The 12,342-nt window shown below is 60.0% G+C and overlaps 1 protein-coding gene across 2 annotated transcripts in view; it reads left to right on the top strand.

Moving 5' to 3' along the window:
* Window positions 1-11,974, top strand: part of BCORL1 (BCL6 corepressor like 1) — a 105,323-nt gene extending 93,349 nt beyond the window's left edge. For both annotated transcript variants that reach the window (XM_069985769.1, XM_069985768.1), the window contains 5 exons: window positions 2,443-2,609; window positions 5,424-5,569; window positions 7,051-7,128; window positions 8,405-8,570; window positions 10,736-11,974. In XM_069985769.1, the coding sequence (XP_069841870.1) occupies window positions 2,443-2,609; window positions 5,424-5,569; window positions 7,051-7,128; window positions 8,405-8,570; window positions 10,736-11,006 (828 nt within the window). In that variant the 3' untranslated portion in view covers window positions 11,007-11,974. The remainder of the gene's footprint in view (window positions 1-2,442; window positions 2,610-5,423; window positions 5,570-7,050; window positions 7,129-8,404; window positions 8,571-10,735) is intronic.
* Window positions 11,975-12,342: the final 368 nt, after the last annotated feature.

Genomic DNA, 12,342 nt, shown 5'->3' with positions numbered 1-12,342 from the left:
CCGTACTGTACTGAGCATCCCGGTGCTGTGTCATCCCTGCTACTGCCCGTACTCCCCTTACCATCCCCGTGCTGTGTCATCCCTGCTACTGCCCGTACTGTACTGAGCATCCCGGTGCTGTGTCATCCCTGCTACTGCCCGTACTCCCCTTACCATCCCGATGCTGTGTCATCCCTGCTACTGCCCGTACTCCCCTTACCATCCCGGTGCTGTGTCATCCCTGCTACTGCCCGTACTGTACTGTGCATCCCGGTGCTGTGTCATCCCTGCTACTGCCCGTACTCCCCTTACCATCCCGATGCTGTGTCATCCCTGCTACTGCCCGTACTCCCCTTACCATCCCCGTGCTGTGTCATCCCTGCTACTGCCCGTACTGTACTGAGCATCCCGGTGCTGTGTCATCCCTGCTACTGCCCGTACTCCCCTTACCATCCCCGTGCTGTGTCATCCCTGCTACTGCCCGTACTGTACTGAGCATCCCGGTGCTGTGTCATCCCTGCTACTGCCCGTACTCCCCTTACCATCCCGATGCTGTGTCATCTTTGCTACTGCCCGTACTGTACTGAGCATCCTGGTGCTGTGTCATCCCTGCTACTGCCCGTACTGTACTGAGCATCCCGGTGCTGTGTCATCCCTGCTACTGCCCGTACTCCCCTTACCATCCCGATGCTGTGTCATCCCTGCTACTGCCCGTACTCCCCTTACCATCCCGGTGCTGTGCCATCCCTGCTACTGCCCGTACTGTACTGAGCATCCCGGTGCTGTGTCCTCCCTGCTGCTGCCCGTACTCCCCTTACCATCCCGGTGCTGTGTCCTCCCTGCTGCTGCCCGTACTCCCCTTACCATCCTGGTGCTGTGTTTTTCCTGCTACTGCCCGTACTCCCCTTACCATCCTGGTGCTGTGTCATCCCTGCTACTGCCCGTACTCCCCTTACCATCCCGGTGCTGTGTCATCCCTGCTACTGCCCGTACTGTACTGAGCATCCCGGTGCTGTGTCATCCCTGCTACTGCCCGTACTCCCCTTACCATCCCGGTGCTGTGTCATCCCTGCTACTGCCCGTACTGTGCTGAGCATCCCGGTGCTGTGTCCTCCCTGCTGCTGCCCGTACTCCCCTTACCATCCTGGTGCTGTGTCTTTTCTGCTACTGCCCGTACTCCCCTTACCATCCTGGTACTGTGCCATTCCTGCTACTGCCCGTACTCCCCTTACCATCCTGGTGCTGTGTCTTTCCTGCTACTGCCCGTACTCCCCTTACCATCCCGGTGCTGTGTCATCCCTGCTACTGCCCGTACTGTGCTGAGCATCCCGGTGCTGTGTCATCCCTGCTACTGCCCGTACTCCCCTTACCATCCCGGTGCTGTGTCATCCCTGCTACTGCCCGTACTGTACTGAGCATCCCGGTGCTGTGTCATCCCTGCTACTGCCCGTACTCCCCTTACCATCCCGGTGCTGTGTCCTCCCTGCTGCTGCCCGTACTGTGCTGAGCATCCCGGTGCTGTGTCATCCCTGCTACTGCCCGTACTGTGCTGAGCATCCCGGTGCTGTGTCATCCCTGCTACTGCCCGTACTCCCCTTACCATCCCGGTGCTGTGTCATCCCTGCTACTGCCCGTACTCCCCTTACCATCCCGGTGCTGTGTCATCCCTGCTACTGCCCGTACTCCCCTTACCATCCCGGTGCTGTGTCATCCCTGCTGCTGCCCATACTCCCCTTACCATCCCGGTGCTGTGTCCTCCCTGCTGCTGCCCGTACTCCCCTTACCATCCCGGTGCTGCTGCCCGTACTCCCCTTACCATCCCGGTGCTGCTGCCCGTACTCCCCTTACCATCCCGGTGCTGCTGCCCGTACTCCCCTTACCATCCCGGTGCTGCTGCCCGTACTCCCCTTACCATCCCGGTGCTGCTGCCCGTACTCCCCTTACCATCCCGGTGCTGCTGCCCGTACTCCCCTTACCATCCCGGTGCTGCTGCCCGTACTCCCCTTACCATCCCGGTGCTGCTGCCCGTACTCCCCTTACCATCCCGGTGCTGCTGCCCGTACTCCCCTTACCATCCCGGTGCTGCTGCCCGTACTCCCCTTACCATCCCGGTGCTGCTGCCCGTACTCCCCTTACCATGCTGGGGCTGTTGTGTATCGGTGGATTCTTAGTGGCGTCTTCCGTCCTGTTTCACCCCCCAGCCCCCCACCCCCCCTCACCACCTGTCATTTTTACCTCGTTCTCATTCTTGGATATTTTTGTGCATTTTTTGGATTTGATTTGTGCTCCACTTTTTTCTTTTCTATTCAGTGGCAAGTAGTAATACCACACACCACCTGAGGATAGGGGTGGCGCTGTTTTTGTTATTTGATTCTGAGTACCCTTGTAGTTGACATTCAGTGGTGACCCCCTTGCCCCCATGGCAGTGAGGGAGTGTCTCTTACAGATGTTTTCTGCCCCCAGGACGTGGTGTTGTATTGTCTACAGCGAGACCAGGGCGACATCAACCACAGGGACAATGCTGGATACACGGCCCTGCACGAAGCCTGCGCCCGCGGGTGGACGTCCATCCTGCAGATCCTCCTGAAGAACGGAGCCAACGTGAACTGCAGCGCCCAGGACGGCACCAGGTGAGCACCCCCCCCCCCCTGTAATCATCCCCTTAGGTGCTTAACTACAACTCCCATCTGGATTACCCCCAGGCCGCAGGTTGGGGGCTCTCACCTAATCAAAACAGGAATAAAAATTGCAGCATGGTTGGGTAATGAGCGCAAAAGAATTAAAAAGTCTACACTCTGAAACAATCCGGGAAAGGTACTGATCCCCACAGTGACCCTGATGAGGCCGCCCTCTGAAACAACCCGGGAAAGGTACTGATCCCCACAGTGACCGTGATGAGGCCACCCTCTGAAACAATCCGGGAAAGGTACTGATCCCCACAGTGACCCTGATGAGGCCGCCCTCTGAAACAATCCGGGAAAGGTACTGATCCCCACAGTGACCCTGATGAGGCCGCCCTCTGAAACAATCCGACAATCCGGGAAAGGTACTGATCCCCACAGTGACCCTGATGAGGCCGCCCTCTGAAACAATCCGGGAAAGGTACTGATCCCCACAGTGACCCTGATGAGGCGCCCTCTGAAACAATCCGGGAAAGGTACTGATCCCCACAGTGACCCTGATGAGGCCGCCCTCTGAAACAATCCGGGAAAGGTACTGATCCCCACAGTGACCCTGATGAGGCGCCCTCTGAAACAATCCGGGAAAGGTACTGATCCCCACAGTGACCCTGATGAGGCCGCCCTCTGAAACAATCCGGGAAAGGTACTGATCCCCACAGTGACCCTGATGAGGCTGCCCTCTGAAACAATCCGGGAAAGGTACTGATCCCCACAGTGACCCTGATGAGGCTGCCCTCTGAAACAATCCGGGAAAGGTACTGATCCCCACAGTGACCCTGATGAGGCCGCCCTCTGAAACAATCCGGGAAAGGTACTGATCCCCACAGTGACCCTGATGAGGCTGCCCTCTGAAACAATCCGGGAAAGGTACTGATCCCCACAGTGACCCTGATGAGGCCGCCCTCTAAAACAATCCGGGAAAGGTACTGATCCCCACAGTGACCCTGATGAGGCCGCCCTCTGAAACAATCCGGGAAAGGTACTGATCCCCACAGTGACCCTGATGAGGCCGCCCTCTGAAACAATCCGGGAAAGGTACTGATCCCCACAGTGACCCTGATGAGGCGCCCTCTGAAACAATCCGGGAAAGGTACTGATCCCCACAGTGACCCTGATGAGGCCGCCCTCTGAAACAATCCGGGAAAGGTACTGATCCCCACAGTGACCCTGATGAGGCCGCCCTCTGAAACAATCCGGGAAAGGTACTGATCCTCACAGTGACCCTGATGAGGCCGCCCTCTGAAACAATCCGGGAAATGTACTGATCCCCACAGTGACCGTGATGAGGCTGCCCTCTGAAACAATCCGGGAAAGGTACTGATCCCCACAGTGACCCTGATGAGGCCGCCCTCTGAAACAATCCGGGAAAGGTACTGATTCCCACAGTGACCCTGATGAGGCCGCCCTCTGAAACAATCCGGGAAAGGTACTGATCCCCACAGTGACCCTGATGAGGCCGCCCTCTGAAACAATCCGGGAAAGGTACTGATCCCCACAGTGACCCTGATGAGGCCGCCCTCTGAAACAATCCGGGAAAGGTACTGATCCCCACAGTGACCCTGATGAGGCTGCCCTCTGAAACAATCCGGGAAAGGTACTGATCCCCACAGTGACCCTGATGAGGCCGCCCTCTGAAACAATCCGGGAAAGGTACTGATCCCCACAGTGACCCTGATGAGGCCGCCCTCTGAAACAATCCGGGAAAGGTACTGATCCCCACAGTGACCCTGATGAGGCCGCCCTCTGAAACAATCCGGGAAAGGTACTGATCCCCACAGTGACCCTGATGAGGCCGCCCTCTGAAACAAACCGGGAAAGGTACTGATCCCCACAGTGACCCTGATGAGGCCGCCCTCTGAAACAATCCGGGAAAGGTACTGATCCCCACAGTGACCCTGATGAGGCCGCCCTCTGAAACAATCCGGGAAAGGTACTGATCCCCACAGTGACCCTGATGAGGCCGCCCTCTGAAACAATCTGGGAAAGGTACTGATCCCCACAGTGACACTGATGAGGCCGCCCTCTGAAACAATCCGGGAAAGGTACTGATCCCCACAGTGACCCTGATGAGGCCGCCCTCTGAAACAATCCGGGAAAGGTACTGATCCCCACAGTGACCCTGATGAGGCCGCCCTCTGAAACAATCCGGGAAAGGTACTGATCCCCACAGTGACCCTGATGAGGCCGCCCTCTGAAACAATCCAGGAAAGGTACTGATCCCCACAGTGACCCTGATGAGGCTGCCCTCTGAAACAATCCGGGAAATGTACTGATCCCCACAGTGACCCTGATGAGGCCGCCCTCTGAAACAATCCGGGAAAGGTACTGATCCCCACAGTGACCCTGATGAGGCCGCCCTCTGAAACAATCCAGGAAAGGTACTGATCCCCACAGTGACCCTGATGAGGCCGCCCTCTGAAACAATCCGGGAAATGTACTGATCCCCACAGTGACCCTGATGAGGCCGCCCTCTGAAACAATCCGGGAAAGGTACTGATCCCCACAGTGACCCTGATGAGGCCGCCCTCTGAAACAATCCGGGAAAGGTACTGATCCCCACAGTGACCCTGATGAGGCCGCCCGGACGATGGCTACGGCTTCTGTGTGACACTTCCACAAAGCCCTGATTAAGGTAAAGCTGAAAAAAATGGATGATGAAATTTGAGTTTCCATGACTACAGACGCGCAGTGAGACAGCGATGCATTGGACCATGCCGGGGCTGCGAGGTTTTTGGTGCTTACAGGTGTTATTGTTTGTGCCAGGCCCATCCACGACGCCGTGGTCAACGACAACCTGGAAACAGTGTGGCTCCTGCTGTCCTATGGTGCGGACCCCACCCTGGCCACCTACTCAGGACAGACACCCATGAAGCTGGCCAGCAGCGAGGCTATGAGGACCTTCCTGAGCGGTAAGGGTGCAGGTGTGCCCCCCCCCCCCCAGCGCATGTAGGGATCGATAGTTCTGAGTGTGCCCCCCGCATGTAGTGAGTGATGGTCCTGAGTGTGCCTCCCGCATGTAGGGAGCGATGGTCCTGAGTGTGCCCCCCCGCATGTAGTGAGTGATGGTCCTGAGTGTGCTCCCCGCATGTAGGGAGCGATGGTCCTGAGTGTGCCCCCCGCATGTAGGGAGCGATGGTCCTGAGTGTGCCCCCCTGCATGTAGGGAGTGATGGTCCTGAGTGTGCCCCCCCGCATGTAGTGAGTGATGGTCCTGAGTGTGCCCCCCCGCATGTAGTGAGTGATGGTCCTGAGTGTGCCCCCCCGCATGTAGTGAGTGATGGTCCTGAGTGTGCCCCCCCGCATGTAGTGAGTGATGGTCCTGAGTGTGCCCCCCCGCATGTAGTGAGTGATGGTCCTGAGTGTGCCCCCCCGCATGTAGTGAGTGATGGTCCTGAGTGTGCCCCCCCGCATGTAGTGAGTGATGGTCCTGAGTGTGCCCCCCGCATGTAGTGAGTGATTATCCTGAGTGTGCCCCCCGCATGTAGTGAGTGATGGTCCTGAGTGTGCCCCCCGCATGTAGTGAGTGATGGTCCTGAGTGTGCCCCCCGCATGTAGTGAGTGATGGTCCTGAGTGTGCCCCCCGCATGTAGGGAGCGATGGTCCTGAGTGTGCCCCCCCGCATGTAGTGAGTGATGGTCCTGAGTGTGCCCCCCCGCATGTAGTGAGTGATGGTCCTGAGTGTGCCCCCCGCATGTAGTGAGTGATGGTCCTGAGTATGCCCCCCCGCATGTAAGGAACGATAGTCCTGAGTGTGCCCCGCGCACTTATTAGTGAGCGATGATCCTGAGTGTGCCCCCCCCGCATGTAGTGAGTGATGGTCCTGAGTGTGCCCCCCGCATGTAGTGAGTGATGGTCCTGAGTGTGCCCCCCGCATGTAGTGAGTGATGATCCTGAGTGTGCCCCCCGCATGTAGTGAGTGATGGTCCTGAGTGTGCCCCCCGCATGTAGTGAGTGATGGTCCTGAGTGTGCCCCCCGCATGTAGTGAGTGATGGTCCTGAGTGTGCCCCCCGCATGTAGGGAGCGATGGTCCTGAGTGTGCCCCCCCGCATGTAGTGAGTGATGGTCCTGAGTGTGCCCCCCCGCATGTAGTGAGTGATGGTCCTGAGTGTGCCTCCCGCATGTAGTGAGTGATGGTCCTGAGTATGCCCCCCCGCATGTAAGGAACGATAGTCCTGAGTGTGCCCCGCGCACTTATTAGTGAGCGATGATCCTGAGTGTGGACCAAGGAACCCCCCCCCCCCCGCAATGAATGGGTGATGGTCCTGAGTGTGCCCCTGCATGTAAGGAGCCATAGTCCTGAGTGTGTGTGCCCCCCCCCCCCCTCGTGTAGAGAGCGAAGGCCGCCGGGGACACTTTATATCTCACACTCAGCTCCCCTCTGCTCTGCCAGATTATCTTTCGGACCTGCGGGGGCGCTGTGACGGGGACCCCCGGGCATCCTGGGACTTCTACAGCAGCTCCGTGCTAGGTAAGTGAGACACGTGTGGTGAGGCTGCCGGGTGACACATGTGGTGAGGCTGCCGGGTGACACTTGTGGTGAGGCTGCCGGGTGACACGTGTGGTGAGGCTGCCGGGTGACACGTGTGGTGAGGCTGCCGGGTGACACGAGTGGTGAGGCTGCCGGGTGACACGAGTGGTGAGGCTGCCGGGTGACACGTGTGGTGAGGCTGCCGGGTGACACGTGTGGTGAGGCTGCCGGGTGACACGAGTGGTGAGGCTGCCGGGTGACACGTGTGGTGAGGCTGCCGGGTGACACGTGTGGTGAGGCTGCCGGGTGACACGTGTGGTGAGGCTGCCGGGTGACACGAGTGGTGAGGCTGCCGGGTGACGGATCTGGTGAGGCTGCCGGGTGACACGTGTGGTGAGGCTGCCGGGTGACACGTGTGGTGAGGCTGCCGGGTGACACGTGTGGTGAGGCTGCCGGGTGACACGTGTGGTGAGGCTGCCGGGTGACACGAGTGGTGAGGCTGCCGGGTGACGGATCTGGTGAGGCTGCCGGGTGACACTTGTGGTGAGGCTGCCGGGTGACACGTGTGGTGAGGCTGCCGGGTGACACGTGTGGTGAGGCTGCCGGGTGACACGTGTGGTGAGGCTGCCGGGTGACACGAGTGGTGAGGCTGCCGGGTGACACGAGTGGTGAGGCTGCCGGGTGACACTTGTGGTGAGGCTGCCGGGTCACACGTGTGGTGAGGCTGCCGGGTGACGGATCTGGTGAGGCTGCCGGGTGACACGTGTGGTGAGGCTGCCGGGTGACACGTGTGGTGAGGCTGCCGGGTGACACGTGTGGTGAGGCTGCCGGGTGACACGTGTGGTGAGGCTGCCGGGTGACACATGTGGTGAGGCTGCCGGGTGACAGATCTGGTGAGGCTGCCGAGTGATGTGTCTGGTGAGGCTGCCGGGTGACTGATCTGGTGAGGCTGCCGGGTGACAGATCTGGTGAGGCTGCCGAGTGATGTGTCTGGTGAGGCTGCCGGGTGACTGATCTGGTGAGGCTGCCGGGTGACACATGTGGTGAGGCTGCCGGGTGATGGATCTGGTGAGGCTGCCGGGTGACGGATCTGGTGAGGCTGCCGGGTGACGGATCTGGTGAGGTTGCCGGGTGACGGGTCTGGTTCTTGGTGTCGGACCCTCTGCGTTCCTCCAGCATTTGTTGCACTACTGGTCCCAGCATGTCCTGACAGCTGTGGGATTGGGGGAGGAGACCACTGCCGGCCCCTCTGACCGGACTCCTTGTGTCTCCTCAGATCCTAAGGACGAGCTGGGCCATGCCCTCCTCCTGGACGCTGCTGAGACCTGTGAGGAGGAGGAGGAGGAGGAGGGGAAGAAGACGCAGGAAGATGACTTCCTCTTTGAGTTTTCAGAGAAGCCTCTGATTTCCTGCTACAACCTGCACGTGACCCTGACCAGCGGGTGAGCGCCGCACAGGCGGAAGTGTTGTCATAGGGACCTGGCTGCAGATTTATTCCTGGTGGGGGGAAGCTGGAACATCGTTACAGCAAACCAGGGGTTTCCCCTCCAGCATGGGGGTCCAGGGGTCTCCCCTCCAGCATGGGGGTCCAGGGGTCTCCCCTCCAGCATGGGGGTCCAGGGGTCTCCCCTCCAGCATGGGGGTCCAGGGGTCTCCCCCCTCCAGCATGGGGGTCCAGGGGTCTCCCCCCTCCAGCATGGGGGTCCAGGGGTCTCCCCCCTCCAGCATGGGGGTCCAGGGGTCTCCCCCCTCCAGCATGGGGGTCCAGGGGTCTCCCCCCTCCAGCATGGGGGTCCAGGGGTCTTCCCCCTCCAGCATGGGGGTCCAGGGGTCTTCCCCCTCCAGCATGGGGGTCCAGGGGTCTTCCCCCTCCAGCATGGGGGTCCAGGGGTCTCCCCTCCAGCATGGGGGTCCAGGGGTCTTCCCCCTCCAGCATGGGGGTCCAGGGGTCTTCCCCCTCCAGCATGGGGGTCCAGGGGTCTTCCCCCTCCAGCATGGGGGTCCAGGGGTCTTCCCCCTCCAGCATGGGGGTCCAGGGGTTTCCCCTCCAGCATGGGGGTCCAGGGGTTTCCCCTCCAGCATGGGGGTCCAGGGGTCTCCCCTCCAGCATGGGGGTCCAGGGGTCTCCCCTCCAGCATGGGGGTCCAGGGGTCTCCCCTCCAGCATGGGGGTCTTCCCCCTCCAGCATGGGAGTCTTCCCCCTCCAGCATGGGGGTCCAGGGGTCTCCCCTCCAGCATGAGGGTCCAGGGGTCTCCCCTCCAGCATGGGGGTCTTCCCCCTCCAGCATGGGGGTCCAGGGGTCTCCCCTCCAGCATGGGGGTCCAGGGGTCTATCTCCAGCATGGGGGTCCAGGGGTCTCCCCTCCAGCATGGGGGTCCAGGGGTCTCCCCTCCAGCATGGGGGTCCAGGGGTCTCCCCTCCAGCATGGGGGTCCAGGGGTCTCCCCTCCAGCATGGGGGTCCAGGGGTCTCCCCTCCAGCATGGGGGTCTTCCCCCTCCAGCATGGGGGTCCAGGGGTCTCCCCTCCAGCATGGGGGTCCAGGGGTCTCCCCTCCAGCATGGGGGTCCAGGGGTTTCCCCTCCAGCATGGGGGTCCAGGGGTCTCCCCTCCAGCATGAGGGTCCAGGGGTCTCCCCTCCAGCATGGGGGTCCAGGGGTTTCCCCTCCAGCATGGGGGTCCAGGGGTCTCCCCTCCAGCATGAGGGTCCAGGGGTCTCCCCTCCAGCATGGGGGTCTTCCCCCTCCAGCATGGGGGTCCAGGGGTCTCCCCTCCAGCATGGGGGTCCAGGGGTCTTTCTCCAGCATGGGGGGCCAGGGGTCTCCCCTCCAGCATGGGGGTCCAGGGGTCTCCCCTCCAGCATGGGGGTCCAGGGGTCTCCCCTCCAGCATGGGGGTCTTCCCCCTCCAGCATGGGGGTCCAGGGGTCTCCCCTCCAGCATGGGGGTCCAGGGGTCTCCCCTCCAGCATGGGGGTCCAGGCGTCTCCCCTCCAGCATGAGGGTCCAGGCTGGACCTCCACCGCGCCCTGACCTCACCTCTGCCGCGCCCTGACCTCACCTCTGCCGCGCCCTGACCTCACCTCTGCCGCGCCCTGACCTCACCTCTGCCGCGCCCTGACCTCACCTCTGCCGCGCCCTGACCTCACCTCTGCCGGTTCCTGACCTCGCCTCCACCACACCCTGACCTCACCTCCCCCGCGCCTTGACCTCACCTCCCCCGCGCCGACTTCACCTCCCCTGCGCCGACTTCACCTCCCCTGCACCCTGACCTCACCTCTGCCACGCCCTAACCTCACCTCCACTACGCCCTGACCTCACCTCTGCCGCGCCCTAACCTCACCTCCGCTGCGCCCTGACCTCACCTCCGCTGCGCCCTGACTTCACCTCCCCTGCACCCTGACCTCACCTCCGCTGCGCCCTGACCTCACCTCCGCTGCGCCCTGACTTCACCTCCGCTGCGCCCTGACCTCACCTCCGCTGCGCCCTGACTTCACCTCTGCCGCGCCCACACCTCACCTCCCCCGCGCCCACACCTCACCTCCCCCGCACCCTGACCTCACCTGTCGCACCCTGACCTTTTACCCTCTCTCTATCTCTTTACCCCACAGACCCAATAACTGGTTCCTGGTGTCCGATGTCCTGAAGAGGCTGAAGCTTTCCTCACGGATATTCCAAGCTCGATACCCAAACTTTGAGATTGCCAGCATGCAGAAGAAGGAGTTCACCCGCCAGGTCTTCAGCAGCCAGATCATGACGCCGGCTGAGGGGACGGACCTCTGGCCTCAGGACTGTGGAGAAATGGTGGAGCTGGTGAAGTACGAGCCTGAACTCATCCGGCTGTTGGGCGGTTCTGTGGAGTTCCAGAGCGTCAACAGCTGACAACCACCCCCTGCCCACGAGCGAGACCCCTCAGCTGCGTCCGAGGCAATAACACAGAGGGAGGAAAGACGGCTCCGGCAGCGCCCGCACCGCTGAGCGCAGCTTCTGGCTGCTCTGCCCTTTCCAGTCTACCTGCCATTGCTCATCTGGTCTATGCTTCTAGAGCAGGGAAGAGATTATACGCACAGAACGGGGGACCATGGGGACTCCTCCTGACCATCATCACTGAAGGATCCTTCACCCACCCGCCATCTTTGTTTGGTTCGGACTCTATACCATGATTTGGTGTCACATGAGTAATGCACTGGTGTATCTGTAGAGGACGGACTGACCGCCCCGGGCTCGCCGCCACCGCCGCACACGAGGATAGACAATCATGGATCCGCCATCAGGACAGACTTACAGCCAAGGAGAAGTTTCCAGATTTTTTTTCTAGATCAGTTTATAAAATAAATACTTTAAAACTGGTTTTGACGACAAGGAGGATCATGGGAGTGGCCGGGCACGGGCCGCCCGACCTGCAGGAATATGGCCGCCTACTCGCCCCATGCATTGTGCGCGCCTACTGATAAGATGGAACATAGGAGGCTGGAGACGATGGATAGCCTCGCAGTGGGTGGGGCCTAGGCTCCACTCACACCACTAGAGAGCGGGGAGGAGAAATGACGTGTGTCCTCAGGGCTCCTCTTCCCGCTTCATCCAATGCTTCTTACTTTTTATAGTAAATGAGAATTTTAAAAGAAAAAAAATGCAGTTTGGAGTGAAAGAAAAAACTAGCAAAGCGTTGTGTGATTGACATGTCCTCCGACCCCCATCCCCGTGTTGTGGGGGGCCGCCGGCTGTGTGTCGCCCCATCTAACACGTGACACTTTACTTCTTTGGAACTGAGATTTTTTTTCTTTTTATTGTAAATGGTACAGTTTTATTGTACGGGTGCTAAAAAAACAAAAAGACAACAAAAATATTCATCTCAGGTGTGGACAATTGATTATTACACAAATATCCTCCAAAGATGGGGAGCCGCGGAACCGACCCACCAGGACCGCCCACCACACGCCACGATCATTGTATGATAGCCCGAGGCGAGAACACCATATGGGAACACGGCCATACAGTCTTCTCACCCAACAATCTCACAGAGTCTTGTCACACAACGTTCTCATATAGTCTTTTCACCCAACGTTCTCATACAGTCTTCTCACCCAACAATCTCAGTCTTGTCACCCAACGTTCTCATACAGTCTTCTCGCCCAAAGTTCTCATACTGTGTTCTCGCCCAACGTTCTCATACTGTGTTCTTACCCAACGTTCTCATACAGTCTTCTCGCCCAATGTT

Source organism: Dendropsophus ebraccatus, chromosome 10, assembly GCF_027789765.1.
Source record: "Dendropsophus ebraccatus isolate aDenEbr1 chromosome 10, aDenEbr1.pat, whole genome shotgun sequence".
NCBI lineage: Eukaryota > Metazoa > Chordata > Amphibia > Anura > Hylidae > Dendropsophus > Dendropsophus ebraccatus.
Note: the sequence above shows the minus strand (reverse complement) of the source record. Positions and strands in the feature narration are given on the sequence as shown.